Below are 17,851 nucleotides of genomic sequence, written 5' to 3' on the forward strand. Positions count from 1 at the left end.
ATTTTTAATGTATCTTGAAAACACCCATCCATTTAATAAGTCAATTTTTAAAAAAAAACCTAGACCAGAAAGTACATGGGTAACTAGCATTTTCGACATGTTTTCTTTGTCACTTTGTATCCTTACTAACTTGCATATACTTAGTTTTAGTAGTAGCAATACCTGTCATGAATGTGAACTTTAATATCTAGAACCTAAGCAAGGTTTCTGTGTAATAGTTGCTTTACACAGGGAATGTAAACCACTTGTGTGAACCTGTGTGTATGGATTTATGTGTGGCCACATGTGCATTTTCTTACTGTTATAATATTGTCTGGCTGCTAAATGATTTCTCATTTCCACGTTTTTCTAGAAAAATTACAAATAATTTGCTTATATTATTTGAAATTTTATGGAGTTTAGATACAAAGGGAAGAATAATAAAACTTACTAACCCACATATTTATAAAAAAGTTCATAGGTGACAAGGTTTTTATGTTACATGTAGATAACAGTTATTAATAATGTTTCTAATATAATATTAATTTTGTATGAGTTTCTTCTGATTGCATTTAATTATATTCCTTTGAATACAAGTTGAATTCTTGAATACCTTGGAAACCTCCTGTTTTTTTGCCCTGTTTTTATTATTATTCTTGATACAGTTTCTCTGTCATTTGGCCAGACTTTGAAAGTTTAAATCTAGATCTTGTGCCTTAAAAGAAACTTAAAGGAAGAAGCAAGCTGACAAGATAGTGCAAGAAAACATATAGAGATAAATAAGTTAGGTAAAAATCATGCATGAGTATTGAAAACAGTATTAAAAATAGTAATAGAAAAGAACACACAACATTGAATCAGAAAACTGTTTAGGTTGGAAAGCACCTCTAAGACCAACTCTTAACCTGGCACTTCCAAGTCCACCACTAAACCACAGCACCTAACAGTCAACAGAAAAAAATTGCTTCATTTTGAGATGAGGTGCTGTCTCCATAATAGGTAACAGGTGAGATTAAGTTCACACTTTTGTGCCTTGCTTTATGTTTGTTGTTGTTTTTTTTTTTTAATCCATGATTGACAAAGCATATTTTTTTTACTGACTTTATCACTGAGGTTTTCATATGCAAGTATCAGCATATCCAAGCAATAAAACTTGTCTCTTGTGAAGAGATAGATAGCTAGTAAAACAGACTCAGGAGTAGCTCCAAATCCCCATTAGCCATAGCAGCACTTCAGTCCCAGTATCACAAAGCCACATGCCAGGCCTACGGATGTTTGAACTCAGCTATTCAAATTTCAGACTAGGTAAGAATCCAGGCCCCTTATAATACTCTTGCCTTTAGAAAGGGGAGTAATTTTCTGCATAGTTGAATGGGGCTTCAAATAGGGTTTCAGGTACAAAGTGATTGCAGGAATCTGTTCCTGCCTTGACTAGAATGAAGATGCTCTTTGTCCTTGTACTATGGGAGGAGGATTGGAACATGTGGAAGAATAGGTGACAGTGCAAGCCAAATGTTAAGCATATGAAGAAAAATAAAGGTAAGGGCAGGTTTAAAACTCTACTTGCCTCAAGTTCCTCTATATTCTATTGATTGACATCCTATATACTATTTGTCCTGTGTAAAAGTATATGGGCACGTAAGTGACTGAAGATAGAACCTCCAAGGTTCAATCAAAGCCAGCCTGGAATAGCCCTTGGCCATATCGCTGCAGTTTGATGCACCTGGTGTCAGAGCTTGGGTCAGTTACAATTATTCAAGAGCTGCAAGAACAGAAATACTATCCTAGCAGCTCTTAGGATTGTCTTTTTTTCCTTCCTATTGTATGTCTGCTTGCTCCCTGGAAACTTCCTCATCCACTTGGGATTTTCCAAGAGGGAAGGAAAAAAAAAAGTTCTTTATTATTCAGAGCTGGCAGTAAATGTTATCATGAAAGCTGGATATCACACAGCTGCAATAATCTTAGGATGGCTTGGGTTGGAAGGGACCTTAATTTAGTTCCAACCCCCCTGCCCTGGCCAGGGATGCCTTTCACTAGACCAAGTTGCTTAGAGCTCCATCCAACCTGGTCTTGAACACTTCCAGAGATGGGGCAATAATAGGAGATGCATTTTACTAATTTTTTTTATAGCCCTCTGCTGACAGGAGTCTACTGATTTGAGACTGAACTGTTTTCTTTTCATGAAGTTGCACTGTACTATAAACATGTCTTGCAGAATAAAATATGTTTCTGAATCTTTTTTCCAGGCTTTAGCAAATGCCTTATTACAACATTTGAAAGAAATTAAACATTTTGTTCCCTTATGTTGCCTGTTGTGACACATTTAGATGGCCATCTGAAAGCCACATTTTCAACAAACGAATATGTTAAAAGGGTACAGAAATATTTAGACATTTTATGAAAGAGGTATCACGAAGAAGGTCTGTTAAGGAGAGTGGTATCCAACTGTATGGATATAATTTTTGTTTAGAAGAACAATAGCATTTGCTAATTAACTGCTGGAAATTCCCTTTACATTCTATTTATTTGCTTAGTAACATAAAGGCAACCACATTCAAAGTTCTGAATAACCAGCTGGCTGCTTTTCAAATGTACAGCCTTTGAGATTGATTTGAAACTCCTTTGTGCAGTAAAACAAATATAAATGGTTGATGTACTGATGACACTGCACAAACTGCATTTTTGTGAAAGAGCAGAATCAATTATTTTTCCTTTCACAAAATGAATCACCAGGATGTAAACCTAAGCAGGATCTTTTCTGGCTGAGTAGAAACCTCAGATTAGCCAGTGGTTTTTTCCAGAGGTGACATTTATGATTCACGTCTTCTGAGGGCTGATTCATCTTGTTTCTCATACGTTGAATTATATCAACAATTTAGTGATGGATTTCTAATTCTTATAATTAATGTAGTACACAGTTTTCTTGAAGTATATTGCTTGTCTTGAGAAATGCTTGAGAGGATGCTGAACTGTCTCTGTTTTGGAAGCTTTGAATACATGTATGTGCGTTCTCAGATGGCTCAGATGAGGAAGTTCAATGAAGTGATTAAGGACTGTCCTCTGTGGCCGGCTAAGACCATGTTTTCTTACTGTTACATGTAGAAAAGTTTTAGCATGAGTTAGTCAGTAATTCATTAAACTGTTGGACTTTATATAATTATTTTTCTGTCCCGAGGTTATATCATTAGACGTGAGCTACCATTTTTCTGGTTCTGACACTAAAAGTTATTAATAAGTTAGAAAATGGGAGTGAAGTCTTCCTTTGTGCAGAGTGTTGTTATAGCCTTGTCTTTTTCTTTTACCTCTTTAAATCCTGTGCAAAGTAGTTTTGGTATGCTAAGTTAGATGAGTTAATCCAAGTCTTCAAGCTGCAGAGTTGCTACCTCATGATGTTCATTAAGGATAGCTCCAAAATATTTACCTAAATATCAGCTAGCTACTTCAGCTCACTTAGTTTCCATAGTGCTGACCTATAGTGTTATGAAAATCTTGATTAACTTCAAAGCTAACTGAGGTATGTCTGTAGTACTTGGATGAGCTGTACCCTCAGTTATTTCAAGCCATTCTTTAGCGGTTTCATAGGTGATTTACACATCTTCATTTCTAATGTATGTCTAATGAAGTCATGTGTGACGAGGTGTAATACCAGTTTTTATTTATGGGGTTTTTTTCTATATGCATCCCTTTAGGCTTATAGGAAAAGATGAATGCTGAGAAGAGCAAAATATTTTCCTTTTAAAAAATTACCTAATGGGCTAGCGAACATGTCTTAATAGGACTGTTTGTCACAGGCATGGTATGTTTTTGATAAGAGTTTTATTTTTAAATTGTGATCTATAAAATGAAATATTTGGAAGATTTAGAAAGCTAAAGAATTTTTTTAGAAATTTACTCTAAACATCTCTAACGTAGAGATCTGTATCTGAGCTAGCAATCAGCTGCTTGACAGAATTCCTGCTGCTTATTGTCCCTGTTCAGAGCCATGGGAAGCCTAGGAGTACCTGCTGCCAAGGGAAGGGGTGAGGGTATGTGAGGCAACCATCAATACCACCAGATCCTTCTCCAGTGGCAGTAATTTTGAGTCTCTGAGGACACTTTCAGCTCTCCATCCCAGCACAGTGTCTGTCTCCGTCTTTTAAAGGACAGGATAGTGAGAGACTAATTTGACATTGACCTCATCCTTAGAGTGACAAAATGTATTTCTTCTTACCATGCTCAGATTTGGCAACGAGATCATGCAGATGATGTTTTACTTAAACTCAAACCTGTAAAGCTTTTGAACATGCAGCAATATTGTATATGAAATGCGAGGCATCATTTTTAAGGTACCTCCGGCTGACATGTATTACAACCATACTGCCTAATGCAAATGGTGATAGAACAAATTCCCTCTAAGGTGCAGTACATTAGGCAGTCAAACAGATCTTGGCTCTCAGAATCACTGAACTCTCAGCAGTATCACTGTTGGCTTCAGCACTAATACTTTGTGGCATGTGAAGGACAGGAATAATCTTTCTCAGTAACTCTAGTGCATGCATAGGCTTTATTAGAACTTCAGCGTGCAAATAAAAATATGGATATGCTTTGGTGGACTGGGAACACAGAAGAGGAGGAGAAACTCTGTTTTAGCTCATTCTATGTTCTCCTTCAGCTGATTGAAATGAGTTAAGAAAGCATTGCAGTCCTGGCTGTCACTCAGGTGGGTAAATGAGAAAGAATTCACTTTCTCTCTGACTGCTGGAAATCTGGAGGACACAGAGGAAGATCTTCTGAGAGATCTCCTAATCTTGCAGTGCTGTATGTCTTCTTTTGTCTCTCCTCATTTATTTAGACACATTTGTGCCATGTACATCCTAGGAAAAGATATAGAGCTGAGGAGGCTGGAAGTATTATTTATGTTAACTATCACTCATAAAAAAGCAGATATCTTGACCTCACTGGACTAGGCCTGATAGTCTCTTATCATGTATAAATACATAGCTGAGAAACACTTTTTCATTCCAAGTGTGTTTAAGGTCAACTTGGAAAGGAAGAAAGGTTGGAAGAGAGAAAGTAGAAGTTTGTTTAGCATAAGCCTCCCGCTATTTATTTACATACCATATGCTTCCTCATGCACATTTGCACCAGATGATTTTATTTGGATAGACAACTGAAACATCAAAAAAGTAACAACAGTTTTTGCACAGTGTGAGGCTTCTATTACAGCAGCTTGCCATCCACTGCGAAGTTCACTTCTCAGCTGAGCAGTTTTGAATGCAATACAAAGAGAGAAAGCTGGCATTTAGTTTCATTGTCACAATATTGAAAATCACCACAATTCATAACCGTGCTCATTTTTCTTCCTTTAAAACAGTTCCATAGCTTCCAATATTACATTTTAGCTTAGTGGACTGAAAAATACACTTGTGCAAATACTCTGTCTGCTGACTGTCAGTAATTGTTTCGGGACCCAGTTGCCTCCTGCAACTACATTACTTAGATATGGTGCCTAAAAGTTCACCATTTCTGCCAAGAGGTAAGAACTTATTCTACCTCATAGAGGAAGGGAGCTCAGATTTGTGAGGGCAAAGCCAAGAGAGCTGAGCATTAACTGTTCTGCACCCTAACCAGCCCTCTGGCTGGGGACACGTGTTACCCAAACCATCAGCATCACATACCACAAGCACACGCTGCTGCAATGGTGAGGAACACAGGAGGGAGGAGAAGGGGTTATCTGAGGAGTTATTAGAAGTATAGAATGAAGGTGAGAGTCATGTAGGGCCTTTTGTGGGGGGGAGGTGGGTAAGGATTTTACAAGGCCTGTGAATTTGAGGAAGGCTTATGAGTGATGAAGGTGTAGAGCTTATGGAATAATTGAGAAAAAAAAAATAGTGTATCTTTCCTCTCTCCTGCTTCTGCTTCTCTTTCTCTGTGAACTGCAAGCAAGAGATGTTTTTGTATCTGAGCCTAAGAATGGTGGGACTTTATGATACAGGAATAGAGGCATTTGAACCCAAAACCTTTGTGATGTACCTAAAAGCAATTAGATTTAAATTTGTTATATATTTGTTATTTGACCACAACAATATGTTTATTAAGAAAGAAGTATTTAAAAAGAACTGTAGGTTAGTTGGGGTATTTCTTTGTGTGAAAAAGGACAAGTTAGAGGGATGCAATGAAGTGAAAGGGAAAGAAGCAAAGCTTTATGCAGTAACATAATTAACCATTAGCAGATTTTGCTGAGTTCTAAGTGGATAGGTTATTAATTTCATCTTCCTGAAGTGGGACTCAGGTCTTCGAAAGTTGTCAAAGCAGAGCTTTGATACCCATTAAACCTACATAAAGAGATATTGCTTTGCAAATGTTTGCCACTCCAATTTTCAGTGCTGCTTGTCAGCTGAAAATTAGCAACATGCACAAAAGCACTTGCTAACTCAGCATCCCTGGGACTTCCTAAATTCACATCTAAGTGAACAACCTGAATTTTATTTTTTCCCCTATATATTAATATGCTTTTCCTTGCATCACGTAGGCTCTGACTAGTACAAAAGAGAACTTTCTGTGCTGTGATCTAAGTGCCTTCAGTTCAATTTTATAAATGAGGAATGTTTGTTCTGAGTGGCTAAATGAATAAAACTTGGAACTGCTGTACTGAAAATTGAGTTTGTAATCCTAGCATTGCCAGAAGTGAACAATGTGCAACCCGAACTTTCTGCTTTGTAGGGTAAGAGAAATGAGATCTCTTCAACATGAAGGGCTCTGTGTGGACAGAGCAATCAATACCAGTCAGTGGCAATGCTGAGAGGAGAATTCTTGTCCTCCCACTGGAGGACTCCCATCCTCCAAGCCACAGAGATGACAGTAATAGCTACTGTTACTGTTTCCAGAGATGTTGTTCTGGGTCTCCGATGAAAAACCTATTTAGCAGAGGCTTGGAGCATTCTCAGGCTTCAATTCAATGAAATATTGACAAATATATTTTAGACTTATCATTCTGCAACAAAGCATAAAAAAGGAATCCCTGTGTCCCACTGAAATGTATGTTCAGAGGACCAGTAACTCTACCACCTTAGGGAGCACTAAATTCTATCTGATTCAAATAAACACTCTTTGCAATAACAATAATAATTATGGATACATTAATTAGCTGATTACATTGGTTGAACTCTACACATGCCATTAATGTGCACATTTGCACTATGTGACTCAAAAGATCAGGACGTTTCATAAGTATATCTTATTGAGACACTTTAAAAATATTATACTTTCCATTACAATATAGAGGTTTACAGTAATTTGAGTCAAATTACCTGTTATGCAACAATGCCTGGTTTCATTTTCCGGGAAGTTAGAGTGCTTTTGAGACATTTGCATCCATGTGGTAAGATTGGCATTCTGAGAAATGATTTATGAATGATTTAATGGTGGTGATAAAATTAAGGGATTTTTAAATATTTATTTGGGAAGGTTAAGATATTTTTTCTTCTGACAAGAACCAGCGGTATTGATTTATTCTGCTTTCCCATACTGTCCATTCCTACCATGTACAGTTTAGTTTTTCCAAAAGAGTAGTTGCAGGTAGCTCAGGACACTTGCAGACCCATTGGGATTGTAGCATTTATGGTGCACATATGAAAGGGTGGTTTCCTCCAAAGATAATTTAGTGCATGAAGGCTTCTCTGTGAACACAGCCAAAGGCAGAATGAGGAGATTACAGGGGATTAACTCCAAAACCACACTGCTGTGTTGACCAAAATGCTAATGGAACATCCTGTGGACCCCTCTTTCTGCCTTGCCTTTCTGTCCTGTAGAGTTGTGCAACACTTCCATACAAGATGTTTATTCAGAATTGGACCTACATTAAAAAGCCTTTGACTTGATCTCTGTGTTCCTTTTGATTTCGAAATTATTTATGAGATAAACTCTATTTCTTTTGTGGTTTTCACCACCACTGTAACATTTAATTAAACAGTAATAAGAAAGATCAATACATACCAAGTTCTTTGTAGTGAAAATGTTGTTTCTTTTTTTTATTCTGCAGTGTCATTTTTCATATTAAAAATCATTTCACTGTGAAAAAAATTGCTACAGATAGGTGTCAACAAAATTCTTTTTAATCTTTGCTTTTAGATAAGAGCACAAAAGGAAGTCTTTATTTAAAATCTGTTTTATAGGAGGTTTGAGCATGTGCCTAATAAAATTCTTTCTGGACTGCTCTCTTATGTGCTTAGCTTCCAATTTCAAAGCATTCTGAAGTTATAAACCCTCTGAAACAGGGAAATAAAAGAATGTCTAACAGACCATTAAGTAGGGGTAGTATCAAGCGTAGCTATAATGTCATAGAGATCTCACCTTTTAGAAAGTTTCAGTACACAGTGATGTGAATTCTAAGTGTGGTAGTCAAGTATTTGTAACACATTTATGGTCAGACTTAAACAAAAGAAAAATCTTTTTGGTTTTTTCCACTTATTTTGAGTGAAATACAATTTTAAATGCAAGAAATAGACCTTGAAAATTAGCATTATGTATTTATTCAATGTAAAAGCTAAAAACTGAAATAAAGAAATTATCAGGAAGCTACTGTTAAGTATTTAAATTGAGATGTCAAAGTTTTGAGAGACCTCCATAAAAGAATGCTAAATTCATTTAGGATCCATAATCCTCTCTGAAGACCTCTTATGTGGAAGAAGCGCTGAGAAGTAAAAACTAAGAACACACAATACTAACTGCAGATTTCCAGTGAACCTCAGATCACTTGTCATCTCTGTCAAACTCCATTTTCCACTGCACTAAAGTGAATAAAAGAAGTGGTCACCATAAAAATGTCTTTAATATGGCAGTTTCAAGTATCATTAACCTCTGTTCCATCTGCTTAAAGAGAATGTAGCCATCTAATTGCGAAGAATGTTGTTACACGCCAAGCAGCCAAGCATGTAGATTTATCATATAGTATAGAGTCTGAAAACAATCAACTCTCATGATGTTCTACTGCTGTTTGTTGAATTTGTATGAATTAACAAGTTTGTAAGTTCCTCATTTACTGTTTAATCCATATAGAGAAGATAAATAAGCAATTGAAAATCAGAGGGTTTAACTATTTGGTATGTAGTTCATTGTCTCTTGTTGACTCAGTGATTAACTTTTCTTCAGGAACTTTTAAACAATAGGACTCAAAGCACTTTGAGCTTAAGGTAGGGAGGTATCATATTTTTTTAAGCAGTAGATACAAGTCATATTTTTTTACAGATGAAGACAGAGGTGTGACAGTAATAAATCATAGATGAAATAACATGAAATACAATAAGTTTGAGTAAAGGCCTGAGTGTTATCTACTTGTTGTTTCCTTTTCTCTGTACACACATTTTTACTTCCTATCCTTCTCCACACTTTTATTGTTCTGTCCTTCACTTCTCTTTCACTTTGTTTGTTCAAGTTGATGGATCCCAAACACTTTTGAAAAGCCTTTGTTAGGAATTTTAAGTTTAGCATTAAGAACTTAAAGAAAAGGAAAGATCTTGTAGAAGTTTCAAGATTGACTTTGTCAGCTGCCTCTACTGTACACTTGATTTATTTGTCTCTCTGTTACTTTATTATTACCTCCCTCCCTACTAAATTTGCTAAGGAATAAGAAAGGCTTACTGGAAAAAAGGAAAAGGAAGAAAAAATGCATGAAATTAAATGGATGTTCAGGAAACTTGAAATTAAGTGTTCCTAATAAATATCTCTTTAGACATCCCTTTTACCAGGGACATAAAATGGACTATCCCATTTCTTTTCCTGCATCCAGATCAGAATTTTAAATATTTATAAGTAAAAGTATCACATGCCCCAAGTAGTATGAAATGTGCTGTCAACATATTCTGGTGTGCTGGCTGGAAATGCTCATAAGTTAATGAAATTGAACTGATTTTCTTCAAATGTGAGATGTTTTGCCATTCTTGGCAAGGTCAGTAAGTCAGATTTGAGTTTGAAATTTTTAGCTTCAAGTTCTTTGAGTAAAGAGAGAGCCAAAAAACAGAATTAGAACATTCAGGAAATGTATCTCCTTTTAAATACATAAGGAATGACTGAAGCAGTTATAGCCTTGATCCTTTCCCTCCCTGCTCCCCCCCTTCCACCCCCACATTTCATAAAATATAAGGAAAGCTATCCCAAAAGAATTTTTTTGAGAAAGTTTCTGAACTGAAAGTTCAGTTTATTAACTGAATTAAGCATCATTGGCAAAATGTTTAGTATAATATAAATTACAGAAAAACATTTTAGGTAAGAAGGAAATAATATAATAGAATTAACTGATACTATTAAACCAAGCTGTTTCTGATGCTGCAAAAATTAGCTAAAACAGAGACATACCCATAATTACTGTAACTTCTGAATAATTTGTTTATAACTGTATCTCCATACAAACAGAAATTATTTTACTGAAAAAAACCTCTAAAAAGCATAAATAGAAGCCTTTTGAGTGCTCATTTCTCACTTTGTAATGAATAAAAATTTGGTTTGTTCCAGCATGCTGGTTTATTGTAGAACTGCATTAAAAACTTTTGTTTCCTGAATTAAATTGTGGTTTTATAATCCTTTTTAGAAAGAATATTCTTATTTATGAGGGAAAATCTCTATATTTCATCATGCAAGTAAAGCAGCAGCTTTTAAGAGAACGTTGAATTCAACACATGTAGGTAGCACATACCTGGTTAGCTGTAAGGAAAGTTATTATGACTGAGATTTTCATGTTTTGGCAAAAGATTAAAATATTTCTTTGGTTACCGTGGCTGAACTGTCCTTCTTCTAGACTATAGAAGAGTAGGTATCTGTACATCTCAAAGCATTTATATTTGAACAGGGTGATTGAATTTACAACACAGTATGCTTTGAATTAAATGCACACTCATCAAAATAATTAAAGAGGAATTGTAAGCTGGAGTTAGCACTGGTGAGAAGATGCAGTTCTTCTTTGTGTACTTGTCATCTATATGAGATGCAGCACTTGAATGTAATTTTCTGATTTTGAAATGAATATTTAATTAAATTACTTTAGAAATACTTATGGTTAGTGGGAAAATGCAATTTACAGAAAGTGTACCCTTGGAATACTTTTGTGACATTCCAAGCTTGGATCTTCATATGTAAGTATTATGCAAACATTATGGCTTTGGCAAGTGACCTTTACTATGAGTTGTTTTATAACTGATCAAGGTTATTGAAGTCTGTCGATTTTTAGGCTTTTTTTATTTGGTTTTTTTTTTTTACCAGTGGCTTCTGTGACAATGTTATACATAAGACATGAAGACTATTTGCTGACAGTAAAAGCATCTGCAATTGTAACTCATGCTTTTCTGCATTTTAAAATGTCAGGAAATGAAACATTTAAAAATTTTTAAAATTTGCTAGTGCTTCCTAAAATATGTTTGCTATGGATGGCAGCTCATCTTTTCCAGTAAATGTGAGAACTGTGATTGTGTCCAGCTTTTCTTTTCCAGCTGTCACTAGCAGAGTGTCATAATATTTAGAGATACACTCTATACCTGTCAGAGTTTGTTACAGTTCAGTGATGCATGATGAAGTGTGAGGGACATAGTCTTCCTACTCTACTAACAGTATAAGTGCAGTGATGATACTTCACAATGACTCCTTGTTCAAGGTCAGTACAAAGAAACTCATCTGTAGTGCTCAGCAACTCACTAATTGTGTTCTAGAATGCAAGGCCAGTTTCTTTAATATGTCTATAATTTTATGGAAAGATTCCTGCTTATTTATGAGAAATGCAACAAACTTCTGTAACAAGTGCAGTTTTTCCATACAGATTCTTTCAAAATTAACTGATTTAATCATCTGAAATTATTTCCTTGTTCAAATCCTTTGAAATGAAATATGATAGCATTAAGCTTTTGCTATTTTACCTGGGGATTAGTCCTGCTGGTATGTGAAGATATAACTGAAATGGTACCTCTGACTAATACTTATTCTGGTAATTTTTATAACACCTTGAAAAAAAATTAAAACTTGCTAGGTAAGGGATTATTATAAGCATATAAGAATAATATACACTCAACTCATTAGCCTTATTCTTCTGTTTTGCTAAAATATGCAGTTTTAAGGCTTTAACACCTCAGGTGCTCTTGGCTTATTTTGTGAATGCCATTTAAATGCCTGCTAGTGGGAGTTATTCCATTAGAATATTTGCATGTGCTACTTTTCCAGTTGCTAATTATCCAATAAAAATACTTGCTAATTTACAGATGTTCTGTTATTGCACTATTGTCCTGAAAGCTTTTTTTCTCCTACACTGTTCCCTTGAAATCATAGGGCCATAAAGGAGGAATGACTAATTGCATTATTAATGGCATTTTGAGGTGTTTAGATCCTTTGAAAGGCTTCTTTTTAGTTATTTTTTTTCTTCTAAACAAATACATAAAAAAATATTTCAATTTTCCATTAAAGATCTACACTCAGCAAACTTGAGCAACATTTTATTTTTTAAAAAATGGTTTTTAGGAGAAAGTTGTTATTAAAAAATATCTTTAAATGACAATAACTATGAAAAAGCTTTGTGTATTTTCTGTAGAGTATACATCTTCAACAAGCTCTGATGAAATCATCTCAGGAGGTTGTGCCTCCTAATAGAGCAGCAGTAGCAGCATTCACCAAGTTCCTCTGTAACACCTCTCCAAACCTGCAGATGAAGACACCGTGGTGCAGCTGGGGCTGAGATGGATTAGATCCTCTGCGTAGACAGTCTACTATTGCGCATCCTTCTCACCTCCAAGTCTTACTTCCAAGTGTTAAAATTCATAGAATTTCTTGGGGCAGTCAGGGGGTTTGACTCTCCTGATGTCTTTATTCATCATCTGACTTCTGTCTTGTATTGCAGGATTTGAGAGGAAGACATAATTTTTTCTTGCTGTGTTTTGGGGTGGGGGGTTTTTTGTTGGTTTGTGGGTTTTTTTGGTTGGTTGTTGTTGCTTGTTGTTCTTTTTAACTGTACCGAGTATAAAAGAGGAAGAGAAGTGGGGCCACACTGACACAATGTATAGTCTAGTACATCTGCTAGTTTACAAAGGACTTACCTGAGACTCTTAAAGTCAGCAGCCAGCGGGGTCAATTGGTTTCCTGGGCACTCACATGGGACAGGAACAGGGAAATGTGCCCCTACTTGCTACAGGTTTTGACTCCTCTTAACTACCAGGGCAATGATGTGTAGGAGATCAGAACTTCAACTTCCAATAAAGGCTTCCTTTGCAGATTTGAGTGAAAAAAATAGAACCTATTTCTTGTTTACGTAACAGAAGGAAGCATGGAGGCCCATTAAGAGCTGAAGAGATAGTGAGACAGGGTGATTTTGGTGTTCTTTTGCTTTGAGGTTAGTTGACCTACACATCAATTAATGTTGACGTCGTAAGTTTCTGAGTAACTTAAAAATATGCTACAGAGATTATAAAAATTAGTTTAAGGTGAAATTTTGCTGAAGAAATAAACTGCTTTAAGCCCTTAAAACTTTACGCTTATCCTCAGCATTTGTCTTGCTTACTGAAAAGCAACCCAATGTCTATTATGTATTTTGCTATTTGACATTAAAAACAGAAAACCCTAAAGAGCCAGTTCATATAAAGGTGTGAACTGAAGGTGTGTAAAATTAGGCCTGAAACTTAAAGTCCTAACCCTAAAGCTTACAATAATTTAGAGAATATATCCATAGCATATGTTCTTAAAAAATATTTTTATTATAATCCATTAATCAGTTCACCATTTTTGCTCCTTTCCTTAAATATTTATCTGAAATATCTCTGCCTGGATAATTGTAAAGGGATCAACAGAAGAGAGACAAGAATTTGTGTGAGGTTTGGAAAAACGCTTATACAGAGGCTGAAGGTCTCGATGTAGTTGGCAGAATGAAGGTTAAGAGGTGATTTGATTAAAGTTTATCTCCTCTTTAGGGAGAAAATTGCTAGCTTTAAGGTGAGTTCTTTAATTTAGCAGAAAACGATTTAGCAAGATCCTATAAATTGAAATGGAATTTCACAAAGGTTTCAGGGATTCTATCACTAAATAAATGTTGTATGGTTGATGCATAAACTACTGGGGACAATTCTTTAAAGTATGTTACGGATCAAGTCAGACTAGATCGTCGTTATAGCTCCTTGGTGGGCCATTGGTTTGGTCCTATTGTAGGCATTAGAATGTCACCTTCTTCAAAAGTATGCATCATTCTTCTTTTATGCACATACTGATCTATTCTTGCATTTTCTTAGTTTATGAGATCTGGTGTGTCTGATCATGAGGTAGGACAGCAGCTGACAGGTCTCTATTATAGTTGTCATAGCTTACTTGAAGATAATTGCAAGTGGCAAATAACTACAATCAGTTTGTATGACTTCTATTATGTTTATAATCAATACCGGCAAGTGTTTTGCCTTATTGTACTGGATTAACACCTATTTTTCTTTAAACATCACAACCTTTTGCAGTCACATAGCTAAGGAAAATACTGGAATATGTTAACAGTAGATTGTCATTAGTTTTAGTTGGTCTCCTTTCATGAGTGAACTATGTATTGGCTGCCAGGTTATGTGTGGAACAATTTCATTTTCACTGGTGTAGCATAAACCCTGTCATGCAATGACAATTACTGAGACCTATATCCCATAAAATGTACTTTAATTTTTTCTCCCTCTGCAGTGTTTAGCAACAACTTAGACCTCTTGTGCACTTGGAGATTTACACTGAAAATATTGCCACCAAATTGGTTTTTTAAGCATAGATTGCAAATCTTTTAAAGCATTTATTTGAATTTATGTCATATGCTGCAATTAACTTGCCATTACTTGCAGCTGCCCTTTCCACTGAAAAGTTAGGAAGATAGGAATTTATAATCAGGGAACCTCAACACAGCTGTCAGAAAAGACTTGGGATCAGTACAAGTAGTCTCAAGGGACAACTTGAAAGGCAGATTTGAACTGTGAACTTCTATGTCAGAATTTTGATTGCCAAGGACCCTTCTAGGTCACACAACAAGGATAATGAGTGCTACAGACTTAAATGCTCTTGGACAAAAGTTTATTATAACTGCACAGAGAAATAGCCCAAATATGTCACAGTAGATTCATGGTTATTACTGAAACAATGCATTAATGTTGGCAGTCACTTGAAATATGGTATGTATATAATAGTTTCATTTAGTATCACTTAAAGGTCTCTACTGCAAAAAAGGCATGACCTGTCACTGATGTATGCTACTATAACAAAATATGAGTTTTCTCTTTCCTTTGAAAAATTTTCAGATCACTCATCTACTGTACAAAATGAGAGGAATGTAGGATAAGTTGAAAAGAATTTAATTTGGCACTTTTCTGTGTGTCTCTCATTCTAGAAATTCAGATGATTGTCCTCAAAATAAGGAACATCAGAAGATTAGGTATAGTTTTTATTTTAATTTGAAAAAGGAACCATTTACCTATAATGAAAAGAGAAAGTAGCTTTAAAGCTTCTTGGGTTTTAAATTATTTTTTTTGTAATGGCCAAAGGTATTTCATATGAAATAACATTCTCAGATAAATATGTAGTTCCTTCTCAGATTCATAATTCTGAAAAGAAATGTTATATGCCAGAATAAACATATAATAAGAAAGCATCTGTATCTGCCATAGAACTGACAAAAACTAAAAGAAATTATTGTTTTTCTGAAGGAAAGTAAAAGTTGTCTTCTCTAGTTTCTGTCTGCTGTTACCTTTGGAAAGAATCAATGTTTATGTTGCTGTCGAGACATTATGATATGGTTTTCAAACTGACTTGCATGTCATGCCATGATGATTGGGAAGACACTGAATGTCACCAGTTTTCAATACAAATATGGAAAACAAGATTAGTGCCTCACAAATTGCAGTAAATAACTTTGTCATTGCAGCCGATGCTTGGAAGATTGTGAGTTTGTATCTTACCATAAACCCTGATAGCTCTGAAGTGACAGCAATGATTTTAAGATCTCTGTTGCTGCAATTTCTGAATCACTGCAGAAATGAAATAAGGAAAGACTGTGGAAGTTCTTGGAAAAAAACCCAAACCCTACAGCTTTTGTTTTCTATTTAAGAGCAGATGCAGTTTATTCTGATAGTGAAATCTATGAAGTTTGAGTTTTTACTACTAAAAAGTGCAGCCCTGTTGAGGAGACCGTACTGACTGTTTAATTCAGAATGCAACAAAACAATGAAAGAAGAGTTTAATAAGGTGGAACTGATTGGGTTGGACATTTGTATACCTCTGTGAGTATTGTTTAATTGTCCATGAGATTGGGTTGTTAAATAAGCAGACTAAAACAAACTGAGTAACACAAGAAAGAGAACTAATAAGAAATCACAAAATTAATTTTTTTCTAATATATAGTTCTTAATTATAGTGTTCTACACTCAGTGCTGCATGCTTGAAAGCTTACAGTTCATGTCTCTGTTGAAGGAATCAAAATAAATGTTATTTACCAGTACTGAAATTTCTCTCAGGTACATACAAAACATGCTTGAATTTTACGACATGGAGGAATTCTGAGATTACTTGAAATGCTGGTTGACACTGTAGGTGTGCCTGGAAGGTGTAATAGAGAAAAATTTAGGTTGCGTTTTTAATCTTAGTTCACAAATATACAGAATGAGTGGCTGACTGACAATTAGATGTCCTCTTTGCAAGCCCAGGTAATTCTGATTGAAATGGGCCAAGAGAGCCCTGGCAATCCTTTCAGCACAACTGAGAGCCTGGTAACCTCCAGGAGACAGCAATGAGGAGCAGCTGGAGTTAGAAACATGGGGTGTCTGCTGTAAGACTGACTTATTTCATGTGAGTGAACACTCACGGGTTTCTTCACAAGTGGTCCTTTGTAGACTAACATACATGATAAGTAATTTGATTTCTGTTAATCATGAAAACAGCTGTTTCATCAAATCATCATATTTTAAGTCTGCCAACATTAACAAGCATAATGCAATGAAAATGTTTTCCAAGTAGAAACTCTGCAGGATTCTAAATTAACAGAAAGACATCTATGGTTTACACCAAGTAGGATCTGATTCACTCTCATTAGCATTTTACTGATGCACTATAAAAGAGAAATTGATTCTTCATAGTGCTAACAGAGAACGCGAGATGATTTAATGTGTTGGCACTGATGTTTGTGGGAATCAAGAGTCAGAATGAGATGGATTTAAATATCTGTGGTGCACTAGTTGAACTAATCACATGAGTTTACTTTGAAAAAATGCGAGATGATGGGTAAACATTCTACTATAAGGAGTTAGTTCTGTTTGCCCTTTTTGAGACTGTTGGATATGATGGTTTATACTGTAACTCACTCTGAAACCTCAGGATGTCTTTGAATTGCATTATATTGCAAAGCTATAAAATCAAATTCATTACATTAAAAATAATTATTTAAAGTACATTTCAAAAAAAGAAATGTAGAACTTCGAGGACCAACTTTTAGTGTTACTTTTTATATGCCTTTATAGCAGGCAAACACAAACAAGCCAAAAATCAGAACTAGTTCTGCATCATAACAGGACTCAAGCAGTGTCACTAGGATTCAGTAAAGTCAAATTAAATGACAGCAGCTCTGCAGCTATTAGAATAAGTTCATTAACTTGTCAAACTCAAGCATATATATTTTGCATAAATCAGATAAAATTGTGAATTCATAAACATTAATATAATTTTTTCTGACAGAAAGGTATTATAGAGTATAAATAATTAGATTCATAATAAAATGTGGTATTTGGGAAAGCCTCAGATGGGACAGATTTTTTTTCCCTGCTTTCCAGCCTTAGACACTTTCACAAGTGCTCTAAGCAGGAGTTACACTACCTGCTCTGTGTTGAGTCTGGCTCTGGCTGTGGAGGGCAAAGTAGTCTGCATA

The 17,851-nt window shown here is 35.4% G+C and overlaps 1 protein-coding gene across 9 annotated transcripts in view; it reads left to right on the plus strand.

The window, feature by feature from the left end:
- ATRNL1 (attractin like 1) overlaps positions 1-17,851 on the plus strand; it is a 466,156-nt gene that overhangs the window by 277,212 nt on the left and 171,093 nt on the right. The window contains exon 27 of one of the 9 annotated variants that reach the window (XM_064663423.1): positions 12,524-13,620. The exons of the other annotated variants lie outside the window; for them this stretch is intronic. Coding sequence (XP_064519493.1) covers positions 12,524-12,667 — 144 coding nt within the window. The 3' untranslated portion in view covers positions 12,668-13,620. Of the gene's footprint in view, positions 1-12,523; positions 13,621-17,851 lie in introns of those variants that run through there. 9 annotated transcript variants of the gene reach the window in all.

The sequence above is a fragment of the Pseudopipra pipra genome, chromosome 8 (genome assembly GCF_036250125.1).
Source record: "Pseudopipra pipra isolate bDixPip1 chromosome 8, bDixPip1.hap1, whole genome shotgun sequence".
Taxonomy (NCBI): domain Eukaryota; kingdom Metazoa; phylum Chordata; class Aves; order Passeriformes; family Pipridae; genus Pseudopipra; species Pseudopipra pipra.